We start from the raw sequence: 14175 nt of genomic DNA on the forward strand, positions 1-14175 counted from the left end.
TCAGTCGGTATCCAGACACAGTTGGGTTTGTGTCGGTTACGCCAAAAGCTCGTTACTATTAGTTGCGAAGGTAAGTAATTCCAATAAATTTTAAGAAACAATGTACTTTTAACGAGAATCTTTAATAATGACCCAATATACCATATACCATATACTTTGGCGTTTACGTCTTTTGATAAATTTATTTCTGAACGGCATAAACGCCACCTGTCCATAATAGCACCATGCACAATTTTAAAGGGAGTTTCCATCATTGTACAAAAATATTTCGATATTACTATGGCATTTCCCCCCATTTCCCGTGTGGGGTTGCTAGTCCCCCATTGGGCGCCTCCCCAGGTGGCGGATAGGGGAAAGCCTCCTAGATATAGGTGGAACCGGGGAAATGAAATACCCGGGGCGGACCAAAACTAGCACAACAGCGTCTGACCCAGAATGGGCGGCTAGTAACAGCGTCTGTTCCCCAGAGGGGAGGCTGAAGCACAAACTCACCAACCCGTTCGGCAAGCGTGGTGTTTTAAATGCCAAAAAAAACCCTTAAATAAATGAAAGCAACAAAAACCAAAGGCCCTCAGTCCCCAGCAGCGGGAAAGTTTCCTACAAAGGTAGCTGTAGCCAGAATGGAATGGCGGAGGGTGCAAAGAATATCTGGAAGAAATCAGGCTGCCACACAAAGATGGACATTGCTACGTACAATATTAAGTCAATGGCGACAGAAGACAGAACTGAAGAATTGGGAGCGCAAGTAGGAAAAACCAAATGGGACGTGATTGGCATAAGTGAGACAAGGGAAAGAGGCGAAGGATACACTAAGCTCACATCAGGTCATAAGCTCTATTACAAAGGACGCAAAACTCAAGTCTGGAAGGCGTAGGCATACTGATACACAAGAGACTAACAGACAACGTAAGAAGATTGCTTAAAGCTATATCCGAAAGAGTAATATACTTACGTAACAATACAAATTAATAAACTGAAAACACTAAAGATAATTCAGGCATATGCTGAAGACGAGGAGGTCAGCAAATTCTACGAGGAAATCTCGGAAGGAATGCGCAACAATAAAACATCGCAAGTTTTAGTAATCGGCAACTTCAACTGCAAGATTAGAGGCCAAGCAGAACGAGAGGAAAAATACGTAGGCAAACACCGGCTGGGCAAAAGAAATCCCAGAGGCTCAATGATAGTAGATTTTCTGGAAGAAGAACATCTCTATAACGCTAACACCTTCTTCCAAAAAAAACCCAACCGCAAATGGATCTGGGCAATCCCGGACGGGAGAACTTTCAACCAAATCGACTACATTCTCACGAAGAACATCCACATAGTACAAAACGTCGAGGTATTTAACAGATTTGCTACTGGAAGTAACCATCGTCTGGTGAGAGCAAGGATAAGCATAAACCAAAAACTAGAACGATGTAAAAAATTCAAAAAGTCGATATACAAACAGATTGACAGAGAGAAACTCCAACATAACCCAAATAAATTCCAAAAATTCCTGGGAAATAGATTTAAAGAGCAGAGATTGAGTAATTATGACATAAACGAAGCAAACAAAACGATCACTAGAACCCTAATCCAAGCAGCGGAAGCGTATATAGAAGCTAAAACTAAAATACAAAATAAACTAAATTCGCAAACATTAAACATGCTAGATAAAAGACGACACTTATAGCAAATAACAAAAGATCATCAGAATACGCCGAAACAAATAAAATCGCCAGAAAAAATGGCAAAGGAGGACATCAGAAAACACAATGTTCGAATAGCGCAGAAGGTACTGGAACAACACAAAGGGACGAAAGTGTTCAGAAGACTAGCGACAAACACAAAGAAAGAAATCGTCAGAATCAAAGACAAAACAGGACCAAGAATTGAAGGAAGACACGAAATTATAAGAACGGTACAAGAATACTACGCAGACCTATACGAGACGAGAGTAAGGAGCGACATATCCGAGCAAGACCAGGAAGTGAAAGTCACAAACGTCATCTCAGAAGACATACCTGAGATTACAGAAGACGAAATCAGATCAGCATTACATCACATGAAGAATGGGAAAGCATCGGGCAAAGACGGGATACTAACGGAGATGTTAAAACAAGGTGGCGATATACTAGTAGAACAACTAAAAATATTGTCCAATAAATGCCTGGAAAATGAGGACATACCACAGGACTGAACAAACGCCCTTGTGATAATCATCCGTAAAAAGGGAGACACTGAGAACCTAGAAAATTACAGACCGATCAGCCTGCTATCCCAAATATATAAATTATTCTCGAAAATAATAACTACCCGTCTCACACCAAAGCTAGACCATTATCAGCCAAAAGAGAAGCGTGGGTTTAAGAAGGGCTACAGTACGACAGAACACCTGCATACGATGAGAACACTAATCGAAAAGCCTGTGGAATACAATATACCCTCATGGGTAGCATTCATTGATTTTAGAAAGGCTTTCGACACGCTGGAAATATGGGCACTACAGCAAGCCCTGAAACATTCCAGAATAGATCACAGATACGCAAACCTAATTAACAACATTTACCGAAACGCTACTCTACAAATCCAGCTACACAAACAATCCGACAAAGTTGCAATTAATAGAGGAGTGCGTGAAGGAGATCCTATGTCACCCAAGCTCTTCACACTAGTTTTAGAAGACGCACTAAAAACAATCGACCTCCAAGACAGAGACATCAATATCAATGGCGAGAAACTTAACCACTTAATGTTTGCAGACGACATAGTAGTGGTAGCCGAAAGCAGAGAAGAACTTGTCACACTTATCGAAGACATCTACAGAGCCACAAAGCGCATAGGCCTAGGAATCAACTTTTGCAAAACGAAGTACATGACATCAAAAGTAGATGACGAACGAGAAATTCCTCTAGGAGACAACAGAATCGAGAAAGTAACTGCATACAAATACCTAGGACAAACACTAACTATAGGCAAGGCTAATCAAGAACTCGAGATAAATGAGAGAATACGGCAAACCTGGGCGGCATATGCCAAAACAAAAAAACAACGTAAATATGGACATACCCTTAAACCCCAAAACCGAATTATACAACCAGTGTATCCTACCAGTAACTACTTACGGGTCAGAAACTTGGACCTTCACGGAAGTTATACTTTCGTGACAAAGACAAACTTAAAGTCAATCAGAGAGCTATTGAGAGGAGAATACTTGGGATATCATTAAGGGATAGGAAAACAAATGAATGGATCAGAGAAAAACAAAGGTGCATAATGTCGTGCAACGCGCCGCCGCTCAGAAGTGGAATTGGGCGGGCCACATCGCAAGAGACCAGGATAAGTGGAGTGGTAAACTAATTCGATAGAGACCATGGAGCAATAGAAGGAGCAGGTGGCACAAAATCGTGACAACTGGCAAAATAAGAGGGCGGTATATCCGTAAGGTAGAAAACGGCTGATATAAAAAAAAGGGATTTCTGGTGTTGTATGAGTAACAATAATTACCATTAATAAAGTATTCATTAATATTTCAAATTAAAACAAGAATATTTTAGTTTTAAAATTCGACGCAACATGTCGCTTACGCCTTTTTTACTTTTAGAGAAAGTAGCCGTAATTAACAGCTATGCCCTTGTCACGCATAAACCGAATACTCCAAATGGCCAATAAATTATATTCCAAATCACCCACGGAGCAGCTAGTGGTAGGCGATACAGATGATGAGACATTAAAAAATGATGCTTTAAACCAGGATTTTAACATAATTAATAATCAGGATGAGGACAATAATAATAATATTATTATTACTGGAAGTCTTTCTCAAATGGAGGCGTTTGGTGCACTTGAATACTGTGGTCAAATACACAGCTCATTTAAAAGCGCAAAGTGTAATATACTATTAGTTCCTGATAATGAGACTGTTCAAACCCCCTTTGTTCCGACAATTCATGAGACTAATGTTTTCCAAGACAGTGATAATATTATGAAGTTAAGTGTGGAACCACAGAAAACAACCATCCGACTAAATAGTGGAATACTCGGACACAAGTAGTGAAAGTGAGTATTCTGATGAGAACGTATCTGAGTCGCCTGTGGCTCACCAAGAAGGCAATAACAGTCAATTTGAAGCCGATCCTGCGGAAGAAACATTTGAGCCGCGTCTGGCCAACCGGGACGACAACACCGACAACGAATCTGAAGCCGATTCTCCAGATGAACTATTTAAGCCACCTGCGACTGTCGAGGAAGACAGTAACGATTCTGAAGAGGTGGGAGACAATGAATTTGACGCGTCGGAAGAAGACAATATTCTTAAAGCAACCAAAGGGACAAAACGTAAGATGAATGAAAGCGAATCTCAAAAAACGAATGGTACCGCCAATCTGGAAAGGCGAATTATAATTACAAAATGAAGAAAGTTGAAAGCAAGAAAGTTTTACCAATTCCGTGCCGTAGTAAGGACTGTAATAATAGCTGCAATAAGTTTTCGGAAGATGAGAGAAAAGTCATTTTTTCATTCTTCTGGGGTTCACGAAGCACCGAGAAAAAACGGCGTTTTATTAATGGGTGTGTTAATGTGGTCCTTGTCAAAAGGAAGTAGACCCAACACTCCGATTCTAGAAGGGCCTTAACATACCAATACTTCTTGGTTAAAAATGCTGTTCACTTGCGAGTATGCCTGCAGTTCTTTCAAGCTACCCTAAATGTAAGTCAAAGACTTGTTAGAAGCTCAATACAGGGAAAAATAAATAAAAATTTCGACTTGCGAGGTAAGCATGAACCCGGTCATAAGGCAACGATGGAACAAATGGAAGAATTTAGATCCTACATTCAATCGTTACCTGCAGTGCCCTCACATTATTGTAGATCATCATCACAAAAACTTTATCTGCCAGCAAAAGTAAAACGTATCGTCAACCTTTACAGACTTTATACATCGCATATAAAAAACATCGGTAAGGTGCCGCTAGGCTTAGCAGCTTTTAAAAAAACATTTTAAAAGTTAATTTAACATTGGCATCCATGTACCAAGGACAGATAAGTGTTCGAAATGCGAAAGATATAAGAATATTCCGGAGACAAGAGAACCGATAATGACAGAAATGTTTACCTTAATCACCAAAAGGAGAAAGCTGAAGCAAAACGACGGTTCCTGAGCGATCAATCCCTTTGTCTTGAAGATAATACGTTAGTCGTTTCATTCGACTTTTAGGTACACGGCATGGTCAAAATATGCTCTACGGATTCAGTAGAAAATATGCAGTCTACAACTTTCCAATTTACGAAAGCAAAACTAAGAACGCTTTTTGCTATGTCTGAGAGGAGAAAGACGGAAAACGAAGAGCAAATGAGATTTGTACTCATCTTCACAATTATATTTTGAAAATTGATGAAGAAAGAAGTATCGTAAAGTACTCTTCCACTGTGATAATTGCCCAGGACAGAACAAAAATAAGATACTATTAACCATGTTATTGCACTTTGTGAGGGTCATCACAATCCATAGAAGAAGTTGTTATAACATGCCAGTAGATACTGTGCACGCCGTTATAGAAAAGTACGTTTCTAAATTGATTGTCCAAGCACCTTCTGAATGGATTACATTACTCAAAAACGCTTGGAGGAAGCCAAAGCCTTATGAAGTTATTCCAGTACGTTTCGAACAATTTTTAGACTGGAAGTCTATGGCTGGCAATAAAAAAATTAAGGGAGTTGACGGTTCTGAAATTAAAGTAACATATATTCGACGCGCATCTGTTTCCAAAACATAATTAAATTCTCTTTATTTAACTACAAGCTATTTGTCTGATGCGGCATTTCGTAAATTTTTTTCGAGGAAATTTCGAGGAAATTTCAATTTCCTGTTCGAGCGTATTTTTCAGGAATGCCAATTAACAAAAACAAATTAAAAGACTTACGAAACTTATGTGATAAACTCGTGATTCAAAAACCTTACCAGGTTGAATACCTAACGCTTTCCTCTCATGGAACGAATGTACCTGATGACGTGTTACCTGAAACCGATGTGGAAGATGGAGAATAATTATTATTTGTGTTATTATTCGGTGCAATAATTATTTTTTGTTGTATTATTTCGATTTTTCTTTTGATAAAAGAGTCAAATCTTGCGTTAATTATTTTAGGAAAAGTATATAATAATAATTTTTTTTTATTCTCCGTTTTGTTTCTGTTCTTAAGTTTTTTTTATTTTTCAAGAAAAATTGGGTACATTTGGTACTTAATCAGAAATGACGTATTTAAGTAAAAATGAACGTTACATTCATTTTATTTTATTTTCTGTAATTTAAAACTGTTGATCTTTCAAATAAAAATTTTGTATTAAAACAACGTGAATAAAATTTCAAAAAATGTGTAAATGGCGTAAGTTCCAATTTCTTGCCTTGACTTTAAAATGAAAGGCGTATGTAGGTTGTATCAACCACAATATTGCATTTAATTTTAAAAGAACAGGGCGTAAGCGCCTTCAAAAAAGACTTAAGCGCCCTATATTATCGTATTTGGAAATTAATGCAGACTTCAGCGCCAAAATCTTAATTTAATCGCTAATTAAGACACTTTAGAGCTAGTTATTGCTCAAATCTGCATCTATTGACATTATTAAAAAACGTCACGTAATAATAATTGCCTTTTGCAGTCATAATGAGACACAAGACGTTTTTTTCTCTTTCCTGTAAAATTTGCCAAATGGAGCTTACGTCTTTTTGTCGCTACGACGAAATTTAAAAACCATCGAAAATAAATCCCGATTTTCTCAGTCTTAAGGAGGGAGAAATTATATGGCCACTTACGCCGACTAAACGTTTAAAAGAAGACGTAGTATCGTTTCTGCTATGATCAGCATGATTTAACTATCAAAGACAGTCTATGGTTAGGTCCGTTTACTCTAAGTTAAAGACAGTCAACGACAGCCTATGATTAGATCCGTTTACTCTAATTTAAAGATAGTCAGTTTACGGTTAGGTTCGGTCACACACATTTCAAATCTACATTATAAAAATATTGTATTAATTCTAAAATAAAGTGTTTTTAATAACGCGAGTTTCAAATTAGTCAATAAAATTTAACCCAAACAAACCCAACTATTCGCATTTTCCATATTACAAAAAAGCAAAAACAAACACTTACAAACTCAAACAAACCAAAGCATTCGCATCTGCAACATCGCAAAAAAAACAAATAAAAAAGTTTGGGGTTGAAGCAAAAGAAGCTTACTTCACCCATATGAAGCGAGTGGGAAAATAAAAAAACATAAAAAACAAATTTCTTTGTACGCGCTCGGCTGGGGATTCGATCCTCGCACCTTCTGGTTATTGGCCTGTCAATATGATCATTAAATCACATTACACCGCCAACTCTATTATTTTACTTTATCGTTGCAATCCCTAATTTTCTAGGTTAAAGTCACATTTTCGGGTCCTTCAATCCTTCGAGAGACAATTCCAACAAATAAAACACTTTTTCCAAAGCAAACGGGTAAAAACCGGTTCATTTAAAATTTCAACTGCAATAAATACGGCTTTACTGACAGCTAATTTCAAACTTGAGGTGTTTATGTCACTCGTTGCCATGGTACATGTCTTGTATTCAAAGAGTCGACAAGCGATTGGTCGATCAGGTTTATGTGTATTCGGAAAACACGTCGTGTTCGAGGGGTTTTTTTAGAGCGACCTGGAGTCATAAATAGGGGGGCGACCTTTGCGTTGTCCCACCCTGTATATAAGTAAGACTTACTCGAAGATGATGATATTTTCTATGTGCGGCAACGTAAAACTCATCTTGACATCTTCTTGTCTGACATATTCTGGTTTCAGTTTCAGGAATACATTTAGAGTTGAAATTTGATTTTCTGGAGGATAAACCAGAACCGCACTCACTGGAACATGTCGACCACCTGGAGAACGACGGCTGACACGACGGAGGTTGCTCTGCTAAAATTAAGAGTGATTAATGTCATGGTATTAACGGATTTATTTATATATACAGGGTGATTCAAAATTAGCGTCATTCCTCTGGAGGTGTTGTCTGGCGCCGTTATAGGAGTACAGAAAAAATAGTAAATGAAATTAATTGTTATTAAAAACTGAGAAATTTGCAAAAAACTATATCAGAAATACGGCAGCAATGTTTTTCAAGGTGATCTTCCTAAATAACATTGCGCAAATACCTGTTGCTTGGTAATTATTTAACTCCGGTAACCATGGAATTATACAGACTGGCAATAAGATAGACAAGGATAAATGGTAAATTCAACAAGATTTGTTGATGAAATGTCAACCTGTTCTCATAACCTCGAATATTGGTGTTTAAAAATAAACCATACAACACCAAACATTTGAATAGTTAACTACAAACAAGCTAGTGCCTGTGTAATCTCCTTATTATCCACTCTTATCCAGGGGATTCTCGTATTCAGTTAATTAACTCCGGCTCCATTTGTATCTCCTTGTGCTGTGTGTATCGTACAAACGTGGTAGGAACGTAGACCTTCCTCGGTATTTATTTGGTGCTTCGAAAAGTGTCAGTTATTGTGCTCTGAGTGCCCTTGGAAGGCCTTGATTCGATTATGTCCAATACTTGTTCCTCTGTGTCTGGAACCCGAACATCGATTGTCGTCCACTATCGTCCTGGAACCACTCTCCTCGCCCTTTGTTGGCGTGAGTTCTTTCAGCTTCTGCTATGTTGCTGTAGCATTTCTCCTGAACTAATCGCGTATCCACAAATTCGTGAAAGGAAATTCAAAGTAAGTCACAGTTTGACAAATTATTGTTATGATTGACAATGGCTATCCACTTGTAACTATCTGTTAATGACAAAAAACATCATTGCCGCTGTGTCTTTTCATCAAAAAATTGTAGAAGAGAACTTTTTTGATATCAAAATGTTTCGTAATTTGAAGCAAAGATGGTAATTTTTCTTTTTGAATGCTTAAGTATTCCAATATGCTACCAATTAAACATGGAACAATTTCAAAAGAATGTTAAAATTTGTTTAGAAAATTTGTTAAGAAAGTTAAAATCTTCATCCTTTTCATCGTACTCCCCAAGGGAGCCTCTATCACCCCTTAAAAGGAATGACGCCAATTTTGAATCACTCTGTATATATAATATATAAATAATCTTTATTTCCTACAGAAAAAGTATATCGACCCAATCGGTCTTTCTGCCCGATTTATTTATATTGTTGGTGCTTTGCATGGATGGTCTATGCAAAGTCTACTGCGATAGTTCAAAAAATTTATGGTAGTTAACAGTCCACGGCATGTTTGTACATGATGGCGGACCCTTTACATGTTTAGTCAACTGATTGTTCAACATTAAAATATCGTTGAACCATCGTCCGTACCAACTCTTTCAAACAGCTTCTAGCATAGCATATTAGTGTCCAAGATTTATCAGCAAATTTTGTTTTTTACGCAATGTTAGTCAGATAAACGCAATTTACCGATGTAAATTGCTCATTTCGTTTTCTGCAAATATTGCACCTTTTAGAGGGAATAATTTGATAGTGTTTGCAATTGGCTCTTTAATTTGAGTTTTCTTATAGATAAGAAAACTCAACCTCACCAAAAGTCATTTGTATTTTCAATAACAAGTATCTGAATTTTCAATAACAGGTATCTGAATTTTTAATAACGGGTAACTAAATTTTCAGTTACGTGTGTGGAAAAAACTTCAGATACATCTGACTGAAAATTCATCCAGATTTTTTTAACAATGTAACAACGAGTGAATGCTTTAAAAGCATGTGTTGTAAGTAATTTCAAAGGTAGTTTTTTCCATGAGGTTTCTTGAATTGGATTGTTTCTGAGGAACTAATGAATCGTCAAAATAACAGAGATTAATTTTAATGAAAATGTATGGAATATGAATTTTGATTCACATAAGCGACTCCTTTCATAATAATGGCTACTGTGCTGTGGTTGATTGAACCAAATTTCCAACCCCTAATTGCTGATTTTCTGAGATATCAAATGCTAACAGGAACAAGTTCCTTGATATAGCATCAAAAATATATTATTAATCAATTCCTTTCAATAATTACACGAATTCATCATCAACAGGTACTTAAAATGTTAGGTGTCTAATATGCGATTATTATGTTTGACTGTAGGTATTATTCTGATTTACTTTCCTGACTGCGTGTACTTGTTATGATATTCCTATCTTTCCTGGCTCTCAGTCAAAGTGTGAAGTGAAAATTTCGAAACATCGTTTATTTCATTACGTTTCGGCGAGACAACAGCGCCATCATCAGATTTAATGTTTACGCAAACTACAAACACCAATTCACAATTAAAACATGTTGTATATAAATTATAATTTACAAAGTGTTAATCAGTTTTTGAAGGAAAAAATTATTCCTTTTGGGAGAGACACCACCGGAAAAACCGGAAAAACTCACCTCATGATTGGTAAAAATCGACGTCCTTTTAAGTCTTTGCCTTCTTGAAAACCTTGAGTTTTTCTGAATTATTTTCTACATTTGCGAGAGTGGTATGCATGTATTAAGATAAGCAGAAATAGTTAAAACTTTTCACTAGTGTATCGGGTGTTCCATACTTATGGCTTTATTAGGGTTTGGTAAATGTTGCTAAGGTTGTCGGTATTTGATCTGAAATTTACTGCTTTTACATGTTTTCTTATTTGTATCATTTCTTGGATTCTTATTTTATGATAATTTGTTTCCCTAATTAATATATCTGCGTTGTCAAAATCAAAATTATGTAACATCTGGTGTGCATGTTGTGTTAATGCTGTTTTATTTTCACTAGTATTTCTCAGACTGTATTTTTGTTCGTACATTCTCTTTTTTAAATATTGTTTAGTTTGGCCTATATATGTATTATCACATTCTAAATAATTCACTCTATATTCATATATTCATTTTGTCAGTTTTTGGTTTTAGTTTTGGGAAACATTCAGTTGATAAGTTGTTTTTTTATCCACAGTTATAATGTTGTATGGTTTTAGTACTTTTAAAATGTTCAAAAAAGTTTTGGAAACTTCTGAAATTTTGAAAACATCGACAAGGAAAAATTCAATATAGAATCTATCAGAAACCCGACTACTAAAAACCCCTACAAAACACGCCTATCTCAAAAAATTTAAATTAACTGCATCACAGAGCGAGATGACGTAGAAAAGTGTTGGAATAAAGTAAAGGCAATATAACAAATGCAGCCACTGAAGCTATAGGCAAAAGAAAAATCGCTACAAATAAAACCTTCCGAAACAAACAATGGTATACCGGGGAGGTAGAAGCACTAGCAAAAGGAAACAGGATTGCCTACTTAGCGTTCAGAAGCAATAGAACACCTGAAGTACGCAACCACTGCAATCAAACAAGAAACAGAGTCAACACAGAAATAAGAAATATCAAACGAAACTACTGGGAGCAATTCACCACAGAAATGGAACACGACTTATATGGCGCGTAAAACAAAATCTGGGGAATGCTAAGAAGAAGAAAACTCGACATTACAGAATGCGCGCAAACACAACAAATATACGAAGCAAAGTGGAAAGACTACTTTAAAAGATTGTATGCCAGCGAAGAACAAAAAAGGCTCAAAAAAGAACATGCGGAAAATCCGGAACCGGTGGAAATATCAGTGGAAGTCACTACAAACATTGCGAGTAAGATTAAAAATAGAAAGGCGCCTGGCTTAGATGACATACCAAACGAACTATTAAAAGAGGGCGGACCACTACTAATGGCGGAACTTACAAAACTATTCAATAAAATTTTAACAACTGGAACAATCCCGAACGAATGGAAGAATTATTCCCATATTCAAAATAGATGATAAACATCTCCTGAAAACTACAGAGGCGTAACACTACTAGCCTCAACTATGAAACTGTTCACAAAAATCTTGGAATCAATCATTACCGAACGTTTAGTTATGTCAGAAGAACAACAAGGTTTCAGAAAAAATAGATCGCGCTGGATGCTATCTTTATAATCAGGCAAATTGTGGAAAAAGCCATTGAGTATGTAAAACCTGCATTTATGTGCTTTACCGATCTCACCAAGGCCTTTGATCGAGTAAAACTGTTCAATGTTATCAATATTTTAAGGAGGAAACACATACCTACAGCTATTATAGGAACTATCAAACAGTTAAACGTCAACACTTCGGCTCACATCTTAATAAACCGAAAACTGACAGAGGAAATTCCAACGCCATCGGGAAATAGACAGGGAGATTCTCTAAGCCCTCAGCTGTTTAACATCATAATAAATAAGATAATTAGTCACGTCAAGAACTCGGGTAGAGAGTACAGATTTACAACTGGCGAAATAAAAATCATTTGCTATGCCGACGACGCTGTGATCATAGCTGAAAGTGAGGATGACCTTCAAAAACTCTTGCACGCATTCTGTGTCAAAGCTATGGCCTACAACATGCAAATATGTACTGCCAATACAAAGACACTCGTAATCGCTAAAGAGCCCGTCAGATGTAACCTCGCACTCGATAATAATTTAGTAGAGCAGGTAATGGAGTTTAACTACCTGGGAGTGCAAACAACCTCCCATCAAAATAGAGACAATGAAGTAAGGGTCCAAGCAAACAAGGCTAGCAGGATAGCAAGTGCTCTACGAGACGTAGTATGGAACAACAAACACATGGGGAAACAGGCTAAAACTAAGATCTATAAAACTTGCGTAAGACCCGTACTGACATACGCTACAGAAACCCGAGCAGACACCAGTTCAACCAAAAATATCCTGCAAACAACTGAAATAAGAGACAGGAAAAGGAACACTGACATAAGAAACGAGTGCAAGATCGAGGTCATAGTCAGATGGGGACGGAAGCGTCGTAGAGCCTGGAATGACCACGTCACTAGAATTAATATGGACAGGGTAGCAAAAATTGCTCGAGACGGGTTTCCACAGACACGCCGACCACTGGGCAGACCTCCCAAAAGATGGAAAGACTCCTGCACATCCATATCCCAAGAAAATTAAGTTGGAAAATACAAGCCTAAGGCTTAAAATATGGAAGAAGAAGAAGAAGAAAAATAAGAAATTTTCCTATTGATTTCTGGAATATATGGTAGTGATATATACAGGGTGTCCCAAACGTAATGGCACAAAACAAAATGGTGGATTTCTGGGGTGAAATTATGATGATTTAACACAACTTACCTTAGTCGGAAAGTTGACGGTTGCCGACATACACACATCAAAGACGTCATACACGTCAAAGTTACATTTTAATTTCAGTTTTTCGTTATTCTACTTTGAACCGAGCTGCATATTTTAACGAAATTTGGTATACAGGGGTATTTGAGCATAAGAAATCCAAGTCTTCGTCAGATTTTGATCAACTTGTTTCAACTTTTTGGTCACCCGGTATTCTGACTTAAGTTGGTTGTATCAAATCGCCTATTAATTTGATACAAAAATGGTATTCTTAGTCGATGTCCAAACAAGCCGCTGTTTCCGAGATATATGCGATTACACCGTAAAATGCAGTATTTTCAAAAAATAAGCCACAATAAGTATCTAAGTGAAAAAATATTTACTAAACATTATTCTTTAACAGTAGGATCTTTTTATCTTAATCACTAACAATAAAACATTAATTTTCTACAGCAATTGCTCAAAACGTCTCCCGTTAACTTCAATACATTTTGAAATGCGTTTATTGAGGGATCGTCTAATTTAAAAAAACATATTTTCATTTCGAAATCATTCATTCATTTCAGAAAAATCTGTTTGGGGTTATTTAAAATCATTAGTCAAAATCAGCAAAATTTTAGTGGACGCAGTGCCAAACGGCGTTACTTAGATTTGTATTCCAATAGGAGGCAACCGAATTTATATTATTATGTTATTCGGAGACATCTACCGTCGATTAGGGTAAACTGGTTGGTTTAGGACCAAAGTTAATATCTTGGGACGTCCGAAAATTTCAACTCCAGAACAAGAGGAAGGCGTTCTGGTTCGGGTTGGAGAAAATCCAGAAATGAGCACAAGACGATTGGAAACTGTAATTGGCGTAAGCAAGTCTTCAGTTCATAGGATTTTTCAGCAAGAAAATCTCCATCCTTGCCATTTTACGCTGGTACAGAATTTATTAGAGGACGATTTTGCTAGAGCCGTTAGTTATTACCTAAACCAACATTTTACAAATCGGTGGTCGTGGAAGTT

The 14175-nt window shown here is 36.9% G+C and overlaps 1 protein-coding gene across 3 annotated transcripts in view; it reads right to left on the bottom strand.

Moving 5' to 3' along the window:
* The window catches only part of LOC109537653 (CCN family member 2), a 125581-nt gene that overhangs the window by 3409 nt on the left and 107997 nt on the right, over positions 1-14175 (bottom strand). For 2 of the 3 annotated variants that reach the window (XM_048669722.1, XM_048669721.1), the window contains exon 7: positions 7741-7937. In XM_048669722.1, the coding sequence (XP_048525679.1) occupies positions 7741-7937 (197 nt within the window). The remainder of the gene's footprint in view (positions 1-7740; positions 7938-14175) is intronic. The other variant, XM_048669723.1, reaches the window with a different exon arrangement.

This window comes from Dendroctonus ponderosae, unplaced genomic scaffold (genome assembly GCF_020466585.1).
Source record: "Dendroctonus ponderosae isolate FM_Combo_2020 unplaced genomic scaffold, Dpon_F_20191213v2 Dpon_F_20191213_9, whole genome shotgun sequence".
In the NCBI taxonomy this organism is placed as follows: Eukaryota; Metazoa; Arthropoda; class Insecta; order Coleoptera; family Curculionidae; genus Dendroctonus; species Dendroctonus ponderosae.